The 21,479-nt window shown below is 39.7% G+C and overlaps 1 protein-coding gene across 3 annotated transcripts in view; it reads right to left on the minus strand.

Annotated features, from left to right (window-relative positions):
• Nucleotides 1–21,479, minus strand: part of TPRG1 (tumor protein p63 regulated 1) — a 202,822-nt gene that overhangs the window by 99,753 nt on the left and 81,590 nt on the right. For all 3 annotated transcript variants that reach the window (XM_053657560.1, XM_053657561.1, XM_037131766.2), the window contains one exon: nt 8,226–8,456. In XM_053657560.1, the coding sequence (XP_053513535.1) occupies nt 8,226–8,447 (222 nt within the window). In that variant the 5' untranslated portion in view covers nt 8,448–8,456. The remainder of the gene's footprint in view (nt 1–8,225; nt 8,457–21,479) is intronic.

Raw genomic sequence — 21,479 nt, forward strand, 5'->3', positions numbered from 1 at the left:
AAGGAAGACAGCCATTTTCAGAAGACCAGTTTTTCTGAACAAACATGTTTATCAGGCAGTTCAAAACATTTAGCAATCTATACATTTTTATTGTTCAATTACAGTTGTCCCAATTTCTCCCCCATTGTTCTCCCCTGAACCACCCACCCCCAACTCCCTCAGTCAATTCCCTCTGTTGTCCATGTCCATGGGTCCTTTATACATGTTCCTTGATTAGACCCTTTCCCTTCTTTCCTTCATCCCCACCCCCTCTGGTTACCATCTGTCTGTTCCTTATTTCAATGTCTCTGGTTATATTGTGCTTGCTTGCTTGTTTTGTTGATTAGGTTCCACTTATAGATGAGATCATATGGTATTTGTCTTTCACCACTTCACTTATTTCACTTAGCATAATGCTTTGCAGTTTCAGCCATGCCATCATGAAGGGTGGGAGTCCCTTCTTTCTTTCTGCTGTATAGTATTTCATTGTATAAATGTACCATAGTTTTTTGATCCATTCATTTACTGATGGGCACGTAGGCTGTTTCCAGCACTTGGCTACTTTAAATAACACTCCTTTGAACTTTGAGGAACAATCTATACATTTTTTAAATCAATCATTTCTCTCTTCTAGAAGCACACAGCAATAAAGCACAAAAAAAGAAAACTTCTTCCAATATTCTGATCATAATTTTAGCTGTGTCTATGAATAAACTTCTTGTCTCCTTACCTCACCTTCTTCACCCTTCTCCAAGTAGGTGTTCCTACTTATAGGCCTATCTCTAGCTTAAAAATTGATTAATCCCTATCTTAATGAGAAATTTGTAAATCCTCCAGCTCAGTGGTTTTTTAAGTATCAGTGTACTTCAGAATTACCTGAAGTGGGTTTTAAAACATGGATGCTGAGCCCTCTCCCAGAGTCTGATTCAGTGGGTTGGAAGTGTGCTTGAGAATTGGCATTTCTTTCAGGTTCCCAGGTGATATCGTTGGTGTGGGATCCTACTGCGAGAACCACTGATATCTAGACAGTTATTCTCAACCTTGACTGCACATCAGAATCACCAGGGAAGGTTTTTTTTTTTTTAATCCTACTGGCCAGGCTATGCACCAGGCCAATTACATCAGATACTCAGTGTATGGGACTCACACACCAGCACGTCAGTATTTTTAAAGCATCCCAGATGACTCCAATATGTGGCCAAGGTTAAGAACGATTTGGGCTTATTTGGTCAAAGCCATTTTATTTTACAGTTGTAGAAACAGGGACCATTGTGGAGAAGTCACTTGTCAAGTTAACTCAGCTGGGAAGTAGCAGAAACAAGAAACCCAGACCTTTCATTTCCAGGCCTACAAGGCACTGCTACTCTCATTCCCAAGTCTCTGCTAATGACAAGTGACTTACAAATTTTCATATATTTTACACATCATAAAGCTTTAATACAAAACTCTTTATTTTCTCTATATATTAACATCCCTAATACTCCCAGCCTGAGACCCTTCTCTCACAAAAGAAAACAGGAACACTAGCCTGGCTAAGACCCATCCAAATACCTTTTCTTCACAGTGGTGGGGTGGTGGCAGGATTTTGATTTGCTTATCTTTTTGGTCTATAATAAAAGGCTTTGAAACATTTTGGCCACAGAGTTTATTGGTTAAGAAAAGATTTATATAAGAATCTATATAATAAAAATAGGAACAGAATGAAGTGTCTCAAATAAGTGGGGGTAAAGGTATAAAGCTTTACTCACTTGGCTCCCCCAGGCCTCCAGTTCACTGAGCACCGCCCAAGTTAGCCAGGAAAGAGACGGGTCAACTTCTAAACAGAGCTGAGGAACCTGGGTTCTTTATCCAGATCTACTATGAATGAATTCCATGCCTCACACATTTCACTGGCCTTATCTGTTCTCTTATCTAAGTGGTAGACCAAATCAAAGCTTTCTGAGCCAAGCTGATGACCAAAACCTCCTTAACATCTTTAAGAATATATGATCATAGCCCTTATCCTGGGAGGTTCTATGATTTTAATAAGTGTCCTGTTGAATTGGATGGTCAGACAGTGGACTGAATGATTTCTGACTCTCTTGCCATTCCCTGCTGCTAAAGGTTGACAGAAAGATAACATGGAACCCCATGCCTACTAAAACCTGCATGTCACAAAATCAGTAAATTCTGGGACATTAACCGCATATTCCTTGAGCTCCCACTCACAGGGGAGGTTGAGCCAGCATCTCTAGATTCTAGTGACTCTACTGGAAGGAATGGACTACCATGGAGGGAAATATACTACAGTCCCATGACGATTCTGTCACACAACTTCAGCTTCCCATAATGCAGCCTGACTCTACCAGGCCTACTTGTCAAATTCTCTAAAAACAATACTTTCTGTGATGACTCATTATGTGGATGCTTCCTCTCTCTCTCCCTATATTCATATAATTTATGCTGCAGCTAATAGAATTTGATGGAAAAATACAAAAGGAATGGAAGAATAATGAAATAATCCTAAAACAACAAGTATTTTGTTGAACACTTTTATGCCAAGCACTTTGTCAAAAATATTTGAAAATGAATATAATAATGTAAAAAATTTTAAAACCTCACCTGGCTTTATGGAAAGCAATTGGTAAAATCTGTCAAAATAATCTAGTCTTTGATTTACACATTTCACCTCTGTGAAGTTATACTATAGATATTTTTGCATACATGCCCAACAACCTGTATAAAGTATTCTTTGCAGTCTTGTTTGTGGACAGCAAAAATTTGGAAGCAACCCAAACATCTATCAATAGGGGACTAGTTACACATATTATGGGGCATATCTATACAAGGAAATATGTTGGATATATTTAAACATGAAACTTGCATTAACATGTAAAGATTTCAAAATATTAAGTAAAAGAAAAATGTTCAGAAGAGTAAATATACCAACTTTCATGTAAAAAGGAGAACAGATAAAAATAAATATCTGTGTTTTCTTGTATATGCTTAAAGTAACTCTAAAAGGACATATAAAAATGTTAGCAATAGTTCTCTAAGCAGGGGAAAGAATTTGATGGGTAAAAATTAAGTATGTTATTACCAAATGGTTCGGAAGTCTCTGGAGTTCTGTAAAAGTCCTCACTATCTATGATGTTATTGGTGCTATAATAAATTAACATCAGACACTTAATATTGGAAATGAAATAAAAATGTGTGAACAAGCTGACTTGTGTTGAGGATGAGATATCAATCTCAGCCTTTCTGCTTGCTGTGAGACCCACATTGAATCACTTTTTCATTCTATATATCCATTTAATCATTTGTTAGGTGGATAAGATAATATTAGTTGCAAAACTGTTGGGAGATGCCAAAAACATTTAGTGACACTAAATAATAAAAGACTTTATTATTGCTCTCTTACTAATAATATAAATAGAAGGTAAATAGTTGTACCAGAATTGGGGGATCAAATGGTTACTGCAATGGAACAATTAGCTCTGAGACTCTTTATAGCCTAATAGAAAATAATGACAAAGTAATATGTACTCATCACGTGATAAAAGAAAGCTTATCAAGGTAATAAACATATAACATATCCTTCTAGTTCTAAATTTTAACAAAAAAACATTGGGGGATCCTTATTTTTAAGTCACTGTATAGCAAAATGGGCCACATTTTCTCTAATAATCTAGCACTGAATATCTTCAGTGAAAACAAATCTACTGAGAGAATTTCAAAGACATGTACCTTTGTGTCCTTGCTTTTCCTTAAACTAGACTAGCCTGGGGCCAGTTGTCACACAAACAATACTCAAATCGGCTGCTGATTTTTCCCCATGTACTAGATGCCTCAACTAAATAGTAAAAGGCTAGGAGAGGAAGAAATGCTCCTAAGGACTCAGACACAGGAAGATCTGTCTAGTGGCTGTCATCATGTCACCATGCCCAGATAAGATTGCTTTGTGGTAAATATATACAGTAAGAAAACCAGCTCTACAATGTATGTGATTTGTAAAGTACAATCAAATGTGTCTTTCCCTGAAAATGAAGGAAAAGCATCTTATTTTATTATTGTTCATTATCTTCCCTTAGGAAAAAACAACATCTTTATTATAATTTTCAACAGATTTTAGTGAAAGTAGAAAAGTTGAGAAACCTTTTGTACAGTGAGACATATAATTTCTAGACCAGAAAGAAGCTCACACAGACTATAATACAACTAATATATTTAGTTGTTCGTAATGCAAGAGAAAGGCACAGGGAACCCTATAGTAAGAGAAGAGGGAAGGGGAGGGAATATGAAACCCTAATTAGAATCATGAAAGCAACGACATCTTGCTGCACAATGGGAAGACTCCAACCTGCTTATTAAAGTCTCCTTGCTCACAATAGAACATAGACTATAAAAAGGCCATGGGGAACCATTAATCAAATATTAAAAGATCAAATAGTTTTAGTCCCAGTAGTTTATATGTAATTTACATTCTCAAGTATAAATTTAGAGATAATTCCCCATCGCTAATCTCTTTCAAGTTTCTGATAAGGTATCTGCAAATATAGAGTCCTTCAGGGAGTTTAAAAATATCTTTCACCATGCAGATCATGTATTGTTTCTCTCGTAAGAAGTTGCCTTTGAATGGGTCTCCAAAATAAAGTGATTATCGTAATATACCTTGAGTTATTAGCCTTGAGGGGTACTTTTGTTCAGAGAAGGCATTATGCCTTTTTTAGATAGGGCTAAGCAATAATAGCAGATGAACTACAACAGGAGGAAAAGGTTACCCAAGCAGACTGAGAACAAGTGGTTCAGACCTTCATTACTGTGACCTCCCATTCATTGTCCAAGGTGAGATGCAGTGGAGGGGTGGTGGAAACCGTCAAGAATCCAGTCTTGGCATAGCCCTTCAGTTTTTGGTTGACCTTAGGCAAGTCACATGTGCTTTTCAGGGGTGTGTTTCAGGGGTTGGATTAGATATCTCAGAGGCCTTTTCTGACTTAGCAAAAATGTTGATAAATTATATCAAAAGGGCAGAGTTTCAGTAAATAAGTAATGAAAGAAAACCTGAGGGAAGGAAGCAACACCTTGGAGTGATGCAGAAAAGGACACATAAGGTTTAAGGGACACATGGACTCCTTTTAGAATCCAGCATTGAGAAGTGTGATCTAATGCATGAGGTTATGATGCTAAAAATGATGCTTTTGTTTGTCCAGAATTAATTTATGCCTCCATATTAGTCACATCACAGATTTCCAGCTTGGAACTCACATAATTGTTTCCCCTTCTTGTTGTAGCATTGGGTATCTACCTCTGGCCTCAGAGACACTGAGTACTGCCAGACAGTTTATATAAATGGAGAATGTAAGGCCTCACTCAAGGCCTACTGAATCAGAATCAGCATTTTAATAAAATCTTCAGGTGATTGATTTGTTTTCACAATAAAGATTAAGCAGCACTGGGCTAAATGATCTGTAGATCTTATTTCACCTCCAAGAATGGTAATTTATGATGAATCTATCATAGATCTGAATCACTTGGAACCTTGGTCTCATTTACTTATCCTTTGAGAAAATGAATTAGGTTTCTTTACTCAAACTTTTTTACTGCTACAGATTCTATACATCTACATTTATATCTTACCCTGGAGGCCATGGTAAGGTCATGGTCAACTTAATGTCATTCATTGCGTATGTCCAATTATAGAAGTGTAAATGTCAAATCAACAAAAGGAGAGAGAAGGCATTTATAATAAAAATGAGATGCCACTTATGAAATGTTAATAGATGTGGCATGCTTTGTACTAAGAACTCTTACAAAGTTAGCTTATTAAAAACTTCATATAAAACTGGTATTTTACCCACACTTTGAGGATGAGAGCATTTTTATATGCACGCACATACGTTCTCCCCATTTTCTCAACTCCCACCACATCAGCAGATTTGTCATTTACAAGGTAGTAAAACTAGGTCATTCCTTTATTGATTCAAAAATATATTTCTCACTATAAGTTTTAGTTGAGCCAATAGTTGTATTTTCATTATCCTCACATGCATTAATGCACATTTATTATACTCACATACTAAAAGAACCCTTCATACTCCATCCCTTGGTCTGAAAGAGAATAAATGCTCAGTACCTTTGGAACATAGCCCTCAGCACACCTAAAAAGTCCTCACATCTACTTTAGATTCATTAATAAGATTCAAAGGTTTTACTTCTCACACTCTTGAGAACTTAGGGTTATTTCTACACACCTGATGGAGATGTTCATCACATGGATCAGACTCAGTCATTGAAAACCCTTATAAAGGAGTCCAAAACTCAACTTGACATTATGGCAGGGAGAGCACTGAACTAATAGATAGGAGATACCGAGTCTAGCTAGCTCTTTGAAAGTTGGAAGTGAAACATCAGTCATTTCTCTTACTGAAGACCAGTACAGGCCACCAGGCACTGGGGCAGCTCATATTCACAGCTGTTGATCTCCTGGTCAAGGCTGTGCACAAGGCAGCACCCAGACCTATAGTTTTTTTTTGTTCATCAGATCTCTCTCAGATTCTCCTTCCCCTGGGCTGGGTCAGTGGAAAAAGGCACCAGCTTCTCTTGAAAGTGATTCACATCTTCAAGTTTAGACTTGGGACATAGATAGGATCCAATCTGTCTCTATTCTGTATAGAGGTTCATTCATTCACATTCTCAACAAGCCTTTCCAATCTACCACCCCTATTTACAAAATATAACAAATACCCACTCGAGGTCACAGCTTTCTATTCCAGCTGCTCTGGTTCCCTCTTCATAGAACATTAATTCATTGAAATGCAGTTTAGCATAAACACAGGACTGAGGAGGGAAAGACCCATGGAGAATAGAGGACCTGCTTCTCCTATTCCCACTTCACAACTGACAGTTGGTTGACCTATAGCAACTTCAGGCCATCACAAGATACAGAGACAGCATCTCTGCATAGACTTCTCAGCCAGTTCTCATAATTGCACTGGTTTCCAAAGATAAACCCCTTCTTCTATAACACTCATGGTTGTCTTTCTCTCATCAAACCCAGGCTGTCATGTCACCAATATCAAAGATTAATGAAACTTAGAGGATGCTTTGATTTTCTTCACAGCTGTATCTTACAACTTTACTTGCCATATTTAATCAAGTCCACATACTTTAGAAAACACACCATATGCTCTGCATACACAAAACACTCACACAAATACATAATATAACACGTACCAAAGAACCTTGTATGTAAGAGTCACCAAATATAGGTGATATGAGTATATGTAATCTTCAACATGCCTACATGCACACCATATGCACTGAGTTGCTTCAGTTAAAATTTTATCTTAACTAAATATATATTTTAAAAGCTACCAAATCAGGATTCATTAGTTAAAGATTTGCAAATAATCCCAGAGTCTTAGCCCAAATTAACTTATGAAATTGAGTTAAACATTTTTTTCAATGAGAGGCCTCATGTACACTTGAAAAATAAGATGGTCCTTTTTTCCAGAATACGAAATCTCTGATTTTGACCTCAGTTGTTGTAGCCAATGAACTAACCACTACTGTGTTGAGAAGAATAATGAAGTATTGGAAAAGAAGTATGAAGAGTCCAAGACAGAGTTAGGTACTAGAAACCAATGAAGTACTGTCTACTGATTCAAATGCTAGAAGTTTAAAATACCATTTTTCTTCTTCTAGATAAACAACCTCATCCTCATTATCCACTCATCCATTTACTTTCCCAGCTCCAATGCATAGGAAAGACAGCTCAGTTCCACACTGCAGCTACAGGGTTGAGACCTAGAATACCTGTTCCCACACAGTAATACCAGCATCCCAGTGGAGACCCTTGAGGTTCATTCATTCACCTTCTCAACAAGCCTTTCCAATCTACCACCCCTATTTACAAAATATAACAAATACCCACTCAAGGTCACAGCTTTCTATTCCAGCTGCTCTGGTTCCCTCTTCATAGAACATTAATTCATTGAAATGCAGTTTAGCATAAACACAGGACTGAGGAGGGAAAGACCCATGGAGAATAGAGGACCTGCTTCTCCTTGATTCTATCTGGTGACCAAAATACACTCTTTTAACTTCTCCAAAATTCAGATTCTTTACCTGTAAAAGATATCTACTTCACAGTTATTGTCACTATTATATGAGATAAGAAGTGTGAAAACACTTGGTAAAACATGCATTGTATAGGAAGACATTAGGATAAATTCTTACGTAGCATATAAGAGCACCAATGATTTTACCCGTGTAACGAAGTACTTCCGTGTGATATAAGGCCTGTGATAAGGGTTGGGGTAGAGTGTTGATTTGGTCACACTTGGTTGCCTTGACATCTGCTTTGGCGCTGGTTCCTTGCCTGGGTCCCCCTCCTCCATGGACAGTCGCTCAGTCTCTAAGGGTTGGTCATCTCCCTCTTGCTTCAGAGACACAGGCTGAAATCCTTCATAACTCCCAATTGTTGACATTTCTTTGGCCTAAAAAAACAAGGGAAGAAAAACTCTTGTAAATTAAGGGAAAAAAGGGTCACCTGGCTCTTGGAAATGGGTACATGAGCAAATGATGTTTCTGAAACTGACACTCCCACACACACATTAAGCAAACATAGGCATGGATGGATACAATTCCATAACTTAGACTCCACCATCCTGGAGGGCTATTCTCTGGACAGAGAAAAGGAGGCTGTAGGACTTTTGTTTTTCATCTTTAATTCCCCAGGACAGGAAGGTGAACAAGGAAAGAGCTGTGTGAAATAATTGTCAGGCAACTTTGTTCAAGATTTCATAGCATTTTTGCCTGAAAACCTACCAGCCTGCAAGCTTATTTGTGTTAAAAGCAATGATAATGCACCTTCTTATGTGCTTCTTGGGGAGTAATAAGGCTCCAAAGCAGTTAAAACTAAGCACTTTTTTTTAGCTGAAACATTGCAATTCTAAAAATGTATCCTAAGGAAATAATTTAGACAAATGCTCAAAGACATAAATATAGAAGGTTGTTCATCACAATATCTATCATCTAATAGAAAACTATACAACTTTAGTTCTAATAGCAAAATATTGTTTACAATAGCTGTGCACATACAATATTGTATCTAATACTGAAAAAAAATTATAGTGAAACTAAGTACTATTAGTAGGGAATTGGCTAAATAAGATATATTATACCATGCTGTGAAATACAGTATAGTCATTGAAAATGTAAGCATATACTTTTATCATGGAAAAATGTCCAAAATATATTGTTAATGAGAAAAGTAAGTCATATTATGAATAATGTTATTCAAATTGGTAAAATATTTCAGAGAGCAAGGAAGAGAGAGAGAACTAAAAAAAGAAAAACTAATAAAGAGAGAATACTTGGGCACATACACACATATGACATAAGGGATATCTGAAAAAGTCTAAAAAGAAGTAAAATGAAATATTAACAATGATTATCTCTGGACGATAGGATTATGAATCATTTTTATTTTCTGTTTTGATAAGTCTTTAGTGTTTAAAATGATCACATGGGGATGGGCAAAATTAGGTTTACAGTTGTGTATATGGGAAAAGACAAACAAATACTACAATAATTAAAAATAATACAAAAATTAACTGTAAAACTAGTTTTGCCCATCCCTGTATGGGACCTAAAGTAAATAAAAACACAATAAATGTACCCTTATTTTGTAAATACAAAGCACCACAAAGAAAACAGGAGGTGCACGCTAACCATTTTGCTCCCGAGGCCACGCACTCATCCCCGGAGTGAGCACACTACTGCCGACGCCCCGCGGAAGGAGAGTCTCGCAGCAGCTTCGCCGCCGGCTGCGAGTGTCCCCCTACTCCCAGGGATGCCTCACTGTTCTCAGTCAGACAAGCGTGATTTCCTTGGTTCTTGTGAAATACCAGAAAAATGAGAAACAGCCCCTATTGCCAGCAAGTTTACATTCTTGAAATTGGGATTAATTAGAGTATTCAAGAAAGATGAAAATAGTATGACCGTATAATTTGTTGCCTAAACCCAGACACTTTTGAGATAAAATGAATGTTATTAATAATATGCCAGTATGGCCCTGGCTGGTATGGCTCAGTGGATTGAATGCTGGCCTGCAAACCCAAGGGTTACTGGTTCAATTCCCAGTCAAGGCACATATCTGGGTTGTGGGCCAGGTCCCCAGTAGGGAACATGAGAAAGGCAACCACCCATTGATGTTTCTCTTGCTCTCTCCCTCCCTTCCCCACTCTCTAAAAATAAATAAATAATATATTTTCTAAAAGAATATGTATAACATCTAAAAAACAATTATGTCATTATTATGGGAGAACACGGATTATTTCAGACAACTGTGGATAATCAAACCCTGAGGGGTTTGAAGGTAGGAGAAAACAGAGTTGGCTAAAACTCCTGAGTGAAAAATTCTCTGCAGATAACATCACAGGTAATCTCCTCTGATCCACCCAGCCGGCATGAGAGGATAATTTCATCTCCATGTCTCTGGGGAGCACAGGGTTGGATAATTCCAGCAACACTTGGATAATTACGGCAACACCAGGACTCTCACCCGGGACCCCCAAACATGCTTTAAGCCTAGCTTGCCCACCATGATGCATGCTACTTTACAACAGGGGGATATTTGCTGGATTTTCAGGTAATTTTAAGTTAGTTGTACAAAAGACAGACATTAGGTAAAACAGGCTTTTGAGAAATACAAAGCACACATGAAGAAGTAGAAAAAATTGTTTATGTGTGTGTGGGTGTGAGAGAGAGAGAGAATGAGAAAGAAGATGAAGAAGGAGGAGCGGGAGGAGGAGATGGAGAGGAAGAGGAGAAGGAAAAGAAACTGAGAGAGAGAAAAATTAGTGAGACATGGCCCCCTGGCAGTTACTTGCTGTCTTTGTTCGGGTCTGCCACCTCTGCACGAAGGGGTGTTGGAAGGAAGTACATTTCTAGAGTTCCCTGTAACCTGTGAAGGAAGGTTTGTGCCTTTGGGGAAGGAAAGCCTGCTTCTGTATTTGCTGCACTCTGTGAACACAGGCCTAACAACAGACATCTGCGAAAGACTCCTGTGCCTGGAAAACAGAGGGAGGATTTAATTAGCACCACTTCCTCTCCCTCAGGCTGTCTTCTCTGGAAACAGTTGAAGGGGAGCAGAGCACTTTGAGATTGAGCTGTCTGAGATCCAGGAAAGGAGGAAATTCGGCTCCAGTTAAATTCTTAGGGCCGTGACTAGTGGGAAAGTTGAATTCAGTCCCTTCAATCCAAAATTATTCCAGCTCTATTCCAGTCTTGAGGACATCTTTTCAAGGCCGTGTAACTGTGCGGAGAACCTCCCCCATAACAGGGGAGCACCATGCGCCTCAGCAGCCCACTCCATTCCTCATCGCCACCTGCCCAGACGATGTTTATTCCCAATTCCATAAAATGTGCCTTTCTATTGCTGTGCAAATAGACTATATACATTCAAATACTAAAAGCGTACCAATGGCAAAAAACACACTTTTTCACCAAATTTTCTCATTCCAGGGAATTCATGTAATGAAAATTATCCTAAAGAAAGAAAAGACTGCAATATTGCTTACTGTGGGTAGTAATGAAAAATTGGAAACCAACTAAATAAACAAACACCTAACAGCCGAGAAATTACTAAGTCTATCCAACCGATATTGTGTAGATGCTTAAAATAATGTGGGCAGGTGCCGCAGCATGGGGGTAAAGACGCATCTTCCTAAATGGAAAAAAAGGCAAAAAAGTCTCCTCTGGTAATGATGATTTGAATAATTTTTACAGTGGTAAACACTAGAAGGGGAATGTTGAGATTTACTGAGGTAGTTGGATTGTAAGTGAATGTTTGCTTTAAAAAAATAAAATAATCAAATTCAAGGAGTTCATCATCACCAAGCCCTTATTATATGAAACGTTAAAGGGACTTATCTAAGAAAAAGAAGTTAAAGAAACATGAACAGTGAAAGGACAGCAAACTCACAGTTATTAACAACCACACCTAAAACGAAAGCAAACTAAAAGGACAGCTAGATCAGGAGTGGAAACATAGAAATGAAGATCACATGGAGGGTTAGCAACAGGGGAGTGGGAGGAGGAGAAGGGGGGAGAAGGTACAGAAAATAAGTAGCATAGACAGTAGATAGAAAATAGATGAGGGGGTGGCAAGAATAGCATGGGAAATATAGAATCTAAAGGACTTGAGACACATAGTCATAAACTAAAGGGGGGTAATGGTGGGGATGGGGGGTAGGGTGGAGGGGAATAAAGGGGGAATAGAACAACTGTAACAGCATAATCAATAAAAAAAAGAAAAAATAAATAAAATAAAATTTAAAAAAATAAAATAAAATAAAAATAAAATATGTGCGTGCTGCTTTTGTAATAAAAAATAAAATGTCTGAATAAATGTGTTAGTTCGCAAACTCAGGAGCTTCCTGGGTGAAATCCGAAATTGGCCCTCCACAGAGGACAAGGACAGATCACAAGGGGGCAGACCACTCCAGATCGGTAGGTGACAGGTTCATCAGCAAGGGAACTTATACAGGAGGCTTGTCTTGTAAGACCACAAAATGAGTAGATTTCTCCACTGGAATATTAACAGTTTATGTAAGCTGTTAAGAGGCCTGGACTGGGTTCAGATACGTTCACCACCCAGATGTTCTCAACAACACATCACTCTCTCAAAGTCTCATCCTTGAAAACAGCTCCCACTGTGGGAACAGTAGGCAGAATGTCATCCCAAACACCGAGAAGGGGCTGAGGGGCCTCTAATTGCCCAGGTCACATTTCTCAATAACCTTCTTCAAAAAAGAAGACAACAATTCTATATTTCTCCGATGCCAACAAACTCAGAGCTGAAGTTAATATCGTACTGCAGTAAATAACTTACTTCTGGGCCCTGACCTAAGTATACCTTCTCCCTTTATGCATGCTTTCATCTGTGTCTCTGTGACTTTTTTCTAGCAATACTTAAGAAGTATATAAGGCATAAACTATAGCTAGAGAATTAATATCTAGTCCAACTTGGTTCATTTTGCACATTTATAACACTGAGGTAAAGAACCTGCTCAACTTCACACAACTAAATAGAATTGAAAATGAAAGCAGACTCTTAGACTCTCGTTCACTGTTTCTTATTCTAAAGTGTAGAAGAAAAGCAAATAAGTAGTCATCAGAGTCGGGCATTGGTAAACTGAAGACACTTTTGCCAAATGCCGGCTCCAGTCAGGTTTGCTTTGCTCTGAGATTGAGGCTCGTCCCTCCCTCAACAGCCCTATGCCCTGCGCCACAGGCTGAAGCTTTCTCCTTTGCCCGGGACCAGAATACTTACCAATGCGGCACAGTGGGGGGCAGAGTCTGGGGTCCAAAAGCATTTAGGAGCTTGGAAAATGTTTTAATTTATTTTAAAACCAGAAGAGAAAAACTAAATCTTAGTCAAAAAAATGTTTTAATTTTTTCTCATATCAGAAAAAAAGGAAATTTCTGGGGCATCCAATATCTACTACATCTTGCCTGAAAGCAAGTAAAATAAAATATTGAACCATTTAAAGTTCTAGAAATATGCCCTGGTTGGTGTGGCTCAGAGGATTGAGCACTGGCCTGTGTCCACAGGGTCACTGGTTTGATTCCCAGTTGGGGCACATGCCTGGGTTGTGAGCCAGGTCTCCAGCAAGGAGTGCATGAGAAGCAACCACACATTGATGTTTCTGTCCCTCTGTCTCTCCTTACCTTCTCCTCTGCCTAAAAATAAAATAAAATCTTTAAAAAATAAAGTTATAAAAACATACATTTTTATAATGGTATTATTATGGTGAAGAAGTTGACACAGGCAAGAGAGTCTGGGCATAAGGAAATCATAAAGTAGCCCTGACTTGAATCAAGAGTATGATTCATATCCCCTGCTTAGTATTCCATTCTGGGGTTTTATCTGAGACCATTTTTTTCTACTTCTTCATGTGTGCTTTGTATTTCTCAAAAGCCTATTTTACCTAATGTCTGTCTTTTGTACAACTAAAAGATTTCCCGCACTCCAAGACTTTGCCATTTTTATTTTGGAGAACTCTGTTCCACTCTGTACTAGATGCCTATGCTGTAGACAAGCTATGCAATCTTAAGATAATGATTTTTGCTTTCTCAAAATCAAAGAGAGACTCAGCATAAGTTAAATAAATATCTGTCCCCCAGGGAAGAGGATAAATAACTACCCTGAGATCTTCTAAGCAGGTTGAAAGGAGTAGCTGCCCACACTAAGTGGCCACAATTCCAGCCACAGGCAAAGAAAGGGGGAGCTTGGGGGTGTTTTTTCACCTCACAAGAGTTTATAATAAACAGTTTGGGCATAACAAAAAGTATCACAGTTTCGATTAAAAAAAAAACAGGACTAACATTAAACAGAGATACTGGTAAACTCTGGCTGTTTCGTGATGAGCCCCTTCTCAAGGGCCCTGCTGTTCTCCATTTCTTCAGCACTGCTTCCTCCTTTTCCATCTAGTTTTAAGTAGTCCTTGGATTCTTGCTCTCCTTCTCTCTCTGTCCAGCAACCTTGCATAGTCAGGTCTCCTGTGCTTTCTTTCCCTTCCCAGTGTGTCTCCTGGTGTCTCCCCAAGTCTCCACAAAGTTTGTTTTAATCCTCTGCAATCCTCTTGTTGTAGGTATGCATGATTTCTGTACATATTCCACATGATTTCCACAAAAAAATATTCTGCATGATATTCCTCTGCTTTTGGAATATTAACAACTACTTCAGCGTCCTCTTGCTACCTCTCTGGCTCCTTGGGAAGACAGAATTCCCAGTTAGAAAACAGTCATGTACTCTAACCTCCACATTGTGTAAATGAGGGGACTGAGGCTGAGATGGGTTATGTGTCTCCCTTGAACTTTCAGTTTGGTCACATAAAATTTAATTAAAGACAATAAAGATTAAGTGCCCTGGCTGGTATAGCTCAGTGGATTGAGTGTGGGCCTTCAAACCAAAGGATTACAGTTCAATTCCCAGTCAGGGCACATGCCTGGGTTGCAGGCCAGTTCCCAGCAGAGGATGCACGAGAGACAACCATACATTGATATTTCTCTCCCTCTCTCCTTCCCTTCCCCTCTAAGGATAAATAAATAAAATATTTAAAAAAAGAATGAAGTTATGGCCACCACAGGATTAAACATATTATCTCCAGAGAAATACCCGTGGGTAGACCAAGAGCATAGGAAAGTCTATGGTTTGTTAACAAGAATTGCTACCCTTTTGCAGGTGGGGTAGTGCTGGGTGGGGGAGGGAGTGTGGGAGTTAGTTCCGGTGCATTTTGTTATATTCAAATATTTCAACTGGGTTTTTCTGATGATGTCATTTCTATCCATCTGAAGGGGTTAACATTCTCCAGGCATATCCCCAAAATAAAAATCCACTTTTAATTTTGACATTTTGTGAAGGTAATTTATGTGAATTTATGTGTGCAGCCTTTCCTGAGTCTCTGCGAACAGTTACGGGATGTGCAGTGGATAAAGAACAATATTCTAACACCTCAAAACTCTCCGACAAGCCCTTCTTTGCACCAGTGGAGATAAGGAAATTGGCAAACAGTTCATCACAATGTCACATTTTGTACATTAGTGATAACAAGCCAGCAGGGCTGCTCTGTGTCCAGGGGAAAGTGAAATTGATGGAGGGCCTCTTCCTTCCCAACTTCTCCCCTCTCGGCAGGGCCTCTGCTCTGATGTTAGTGCTTCAATGCAGGAAGGCGTGGGATGAGACTATAGGGCCAGGATAAATGTGGGTCACCCTGGGCAAGGGGCTTCCCTTCTCTGCACTGCAGGATCCTCATCTACAAAATGAAGGACCAGACTTTATGGTCTGCAAATTATACTCCTAGAAACGACTAACTCATTTTAATCAATAGAGACCCATTTATCTGTTTCTGGACATCTTCCGAAGCTTTCATGAGGGTAGGGGTGAAATGTATCGACATTTGAAAGCTGTTGGACTAAATTATTCCAAAGTTTTCTTCCAACTCAATCATTCCATTAGATTTTATTAATTTTTCTTCAGCGCCCAGAGTATTTGAGATCTAAGCCTATAGAGGTTGCTCATATAGGGTTTCAGGCTACTCATTTAGGGTTTTCTCATCTCCTCTTCATTATGCAACCCCTACTGACCCAATGGTTCCCTTGTGATTCAAAGGTTGTAGGGTCAGAGGAAGAGAATTGTCATGGTAGCCACAAATCTGAGCATCCATTGTGAAGATTCCGGGGTGTTTGGCTTCTAACTTTATTGTATTTCTAACACAATGAAAATCCACCTGGCCAGAGCCACTAGGGACATCAATAACAGTGCACTGAGCACCTCATCCAGGTGAGTCCAGGGCCAGAGACATGCTAGAGCTCCAAACTATACTTGCATGGAATAAGGGACTAAATTAGATTAGCTGAGCTCCTCACACATGACATTATTTTTTAGAGTACTTTTGCTAAAAAATTATATGAAAAAAGAATTAATAGAGACAAAAATGTTGACTAGAGAATCTTGTGGGATTACAGGTCCCTGGTGACTACCTAAGATTAAATCTCTTACATAATTCCATGAACATTTCTACTGTTCACCCTGTTGAGGTTATAATAGCCCTTGAGTCCATGACTCCTGTGGCTTTGTCATGCTGTTCTATAATCAGCATTTGCTTTCCTGTCTTTACTCTGGGCCACAAGAAACTCTGGATCAGAAATTGTGTCACATTCATGTTTATAGCCCATGCTTGGCATGGGCATGGTACAGACTAGGAACTCAGGACAAGTTCTCAAACAAACAATTGGATGCCCTGTTCATCTCTCTGTCAGGTCTGAGATCTGAAGAGCAAGGTCATGTCTGATCCTTTGATGTTTGCACATTACCTCATACCTCAGACATGAGTGCTCAATAAATGCTTATGGACTGAGTAACGGAGCTCTGTGTGAGGCATGAATGGAAACATCTTCTGTACACACACACACACACACACACACACACATACAGCTATTGAAGTGTATAGTCTTGTAGAGGCAATAGAAGCGAGCAGATAATTGCAGACCTACGTGATAGAGACATAGTAGGAGAGAACATGCAGAAAACACAGTGGAAACAAAAGATGAGAGTAACAGGGTGGAGAGAGGGGTTGAGAGTGTGGAGACCAAAAGGTATGAAGAAAGGTGCTTCAAACCTGAGTGCGTATTAGAGAACAGGCAAGGACATTCCAGGTGAAGGTGTGAGACATGAAGAGCACAGTGTGTTCCAAAGCTGGAGGTAATGTGGTATGTGTCACTGAGAAGTCTCCTGCCCACCTCCAGCCCCCATCCCTTGAAGAGCTGGTATCAGTTGCTTAAACCTCTGTTCTGTAAGAGGGTGAAAGTGAAATCCTCCTCACATCTCCTCTGCATTCCCTTTTGTCTTCTGTCACCCTCCATCACTGCTGAGACAGTTCCTTCACAGTCAGTCCAAACACAGAGGCTGGGCTCACCACAGTAAGGATCCTTATTGCCTCAAGACTATCATAAGATCAACAACTTCTTTAACATTTCAGAGATATCACGCAGAGGTGAGTCACGCTGTGTGTTGTCCAACTGTGCACCACCCTTTTCTTCTTTTTTCCAGAGTAACAAATTCTTTTTTTATTTGTGTCTTTGTTTAGTATTTGGAATAATATCAATTTCATCCACTTATCCAAGTCTCTCAAGTTCTCTCCTTCAACCTCCCAAATAAGTGTAGTCTCCCCCAAGATAATTCCTGCAGGTAGCTATTAATGTAACCTTGTACCAGGATGTTTGAATCAGGAGAGAGCTGGCTGGAGATGTATCTAAAAAGTACAACAGAAGAAAGCCAACCTGTAAGGCCGGCATCAGTGCAGTGAGTCATCTCAGGCAACAGCACAAGTGTCCTACTTGCAATTGGCAGGGAGCAGACAAAAAAGTGGTGGCATTTGGGGGAAGAGACAAATTAAGATGAAATCACCAGCCTCCCCACTACCCTTCAGGGGAAAAGAGAGAGAGAGGGGGGAGAGAGGAAAGGATAGGGGAAGAAAAGGGAAATGCAAGGAGCTGTCCAGGATGAAGAAGTTAGTCCTGATAAAGTACTTTCAAGGCCTGTGAGCCCTCAGATATTTTCTCCATGAACGAGTGAAAAAGAAAGAAGCAGAGAAATCAAAGAACCAACCCAGGCTGATAATGCTGACTGCAGCTACTACCATTCTGTCTCCAAAGTAAATTGGATCCCTGGGTTTGAATCTGCTGATTCAGAGACTAGGTGGTGACAATACTTAGACATTAGAACAAGCTTCTTTCCCAAGTATGGAGACAGCCCAGGGGAGTGTGTGGATTCTGTCCAGCGGGGATTACTGCCTACCTACCGAGCATTAGTCCCGGTGCCAGGTAGGAGCACCAGCACACATTCTGCAGCCAGACGTTCCTGCCCGGGGGCTTTGTTTCAGGAAGTCACACCACAGCCTGGGTTTCCTGCTAGGCCAGCTGTGACCCCTCATGTCCAGAATCCATGAAATTTAGGGAAAGATATTCATCCAAACGCTGATAACAGTATCCCCCTCCAAAAAGTAAAATAAAACTCCAACTCTTATTATTCTGATGAAATTTTTATTATAAACATTTTTATTAAAGTTAACATGCACTCAAAAAATGATAAATGTGCCAACCAGTGACGTATCATAAAATAAACACACCCATGTAACCATCACATAGGTCCAGAAATACCATGTTCCTGGCATCCTGACAGGATTATTTTTCTCAAAGTGAATATTCAGTTGGTTTCACAGGATAGGATCGCAGAGTGCTGCCAGGCATTTTGGATATCAGCTAACACTCTCACATTACAAATAAGAAACCAGATGTTCAGATGGGAGCAGGGGAATGCCTCACCTCAGGTCACAAAGCAAAACCAATGAAAGCCCGGAGTTCTAGGCTCCTCTTTCCTGTCCTTACTGCCTCAAATTTCTCTGAAGGCTCAGCTGGCCTGTGGAACAAGAGACACCGGCTCTTGCACGTGGACTTCCTTCTGCAGGAGTCTGAGGTTAGCCCTCTCCAGTCTCCATTCAACAGGGGTCCCAGGAGCTGTCCCAAAGATACAGCCCCGGAGCGCACACAAACCTCACTTTCCCTCTGGATCGTGGTATCAACAGATGTTTTTCAAATCCCCCTTCTTCTATTTCCATGATTTGACTGGTCAGATCATGGAAATGATCTTGTAGCCCTTGAGACGACTGTCCCCTCTTCTAAAGAAGTCATCCTTGGATGATGAGTGACTGCTGACTGTCACCTTAGGAACCGTTGAGATAACTAGAGAAATTCAGTTGAGAAGTGAGAAAATGTGTAGAACACTGATCACTCATTTCAGATATTTCAAGTTTTCCAGAAGGAAAAGAGCACATTTATTCCATTTGATTTTAGAAAGCACAGGGAGACGGCTGGATCTCTTGTTTTTCATGACCAAGCTTCTCAAAAAATGATCCACCCTTGCTGTCTCAATTTTCTCTCATTCACACCTTAGTCCACAGAAATCTTCTTTCCAGTGCCAGAATATCTATGAAATATTCTCAAAAAAGCTCGTGGGACTGGGTCCAATAGATACTTTCCACTCTTCATCTTCCTTGATCTCTTTGGCACTGTGGATGGCTGACATCATCCTTATTGAAATTTTTGTTTCCTTATTTTCCTCAGAATTGCGAATTCCCATTTTCTACTTCTGTGTTCCTGGCTTAGATTTTCCTTCATGGAGACTCTGTTTCTCACAGGCTGATGTTTATAGAAACACTCTGGATGCTTCCGTTAAGCAATCTCTCTTAGTCACATTTTTTAATAATAATCTACAGACCTGTGACCCCCATGTCCTATTCCCAGCCAGATCCCTCTCCCAAGCCGCAGATTCACCTACACAACTGATTACTAGACACATCATCTTGTTTACTTGCCACATTTACTTCTAGCTCATCTTCTAGATGAACTTACCATCTTCTCACCTCCCCCATGAACTCACCCCGCTTTTTATTCCAATTTCAAAGTTCCCAGCTAGAGACCTGCCTGATTCCCTCTTCTTGCTTAATACCAAAAAATCAGGTACCTAGTCCTACAACTTTTAGATCCTTAATATCTACTTGAGTCTCTACTTTGCTCCACTCTTATTGCCACAGCTTTAGCTTATCTCTTGAGGGTCATTATAAAGACCTTATAATTGGTTTCTCTCCAATATTACTCTCTCAAATATATGTGCACACAGCAGAAACACTAATATTCTTAAAATATAAATTGGATCACATCACTGATCACTTAACCTTCAATAGATCCCCACTGCACTCTAAATAAAATCTGAATTCCTCCACATGAGAGGCAAACCCTTCCTGGTAGGAATTCCTACTAACCTGGGAAGGTTCATGTCTTACCTTCTCTTCCCTCTCTTTTCTTCTCTCATCTATATTTAAGCAATACTACTATACCTGTAGTTCCAAAAATCTACCATGGTCCATCTCATTTCCTGTACCTGATAATTTCCAGTGTCCTTCTCTCAGCTTAGAAAACAGCTATAGGGTTCCCTGACCAACTTTATCTCATGAGTTACTTGGCTTCCACTCTTTCTCCTTGTAGATGATGCTTATCCTTATGATAGTACTTATCATACTACCATATTCTGCCATGTATAATGTGCTCCCTTATATAATACACCCTCATGTTTTGGGCCCAAACTTTCAGGGAAAAATCTTTCATTTTAATTCAATTTTTAATGTATTTATATTTAAAAACAAAATTGATTATCATATTCCAGGGTATTATTTTGCATATGGGTATTGTTATAACCTTGTAGAGTTATACGTTTAATGCATAAGCATATATAAAAGAATTTAAAACATTTATATAGATACAGAATTAGTACTACCCATGTATAATGTGCATCCTTGTTGGGAACCACCCTGCCTGGTTTCAGAAGCTTTAACCCCCACATGGCTAAGGCTGAGTGGGGGACCTTCAGACCATAAGCCACTAAGGAGACAAAGCTTAACTCCCTGGCGGGGGTGCTGCCTCTGCCCCCTTTACTTCACCCTGCCTGGCCCCCAATGCATGATTAGTTAGCGAATGACAGGTGAGATCCCCAAGGAAGGGACAACCTAACACAGGCATGATCACAGAGGCCCCCAGGGAAGGACTTGGGGGCTATAGCAAAAGGGGGTTATGGACCCTTGCTCCTCAGCTTTGACAGAGCCTGAGTCCTCATTCTGTCTACATGAAGTCTCCTAATCTCTTGGCTGCCTTACTTCCCCTGCGTGACTTAACCCTGAAACAATGACAGAGAGTGGGGCAGCCTTGTGCTGGAAAGGGTGGGTTCCCCAGGCAATCAGGCCTAAGAAAGAATACATAAAATCCTGTAAAACCTGCTTGGCTAAAATGCTCCCAATTTTCTGATAAGGGTCCAAGGAGGATATGAGTTTGTTTTCCAAAGTTTTGTAGCCCTCTAGCTAACAGACCCTGACTCAGAATAAGCCCTAGTAGTTCTTTGT

The sequence above is a fragment of the Artibeus jamaicensis genome, unplaced genomic scaffold (genome assembly GCF_021234435.1).
Source record: "Artibeus jamaicensis isolate MK-2021 breed Jamaican fruit bat unplaced genomic scaffold, CSHL_Jam_final scaffold_474, whole genome shotgun sequence".
Classification (NCBI taxonomy): Eukaryota; Metazoa; Chordata; class Mammalia; order Chiroptera; family Phyllostomidae; genus Artibeus; species Artibeus jamaicensis.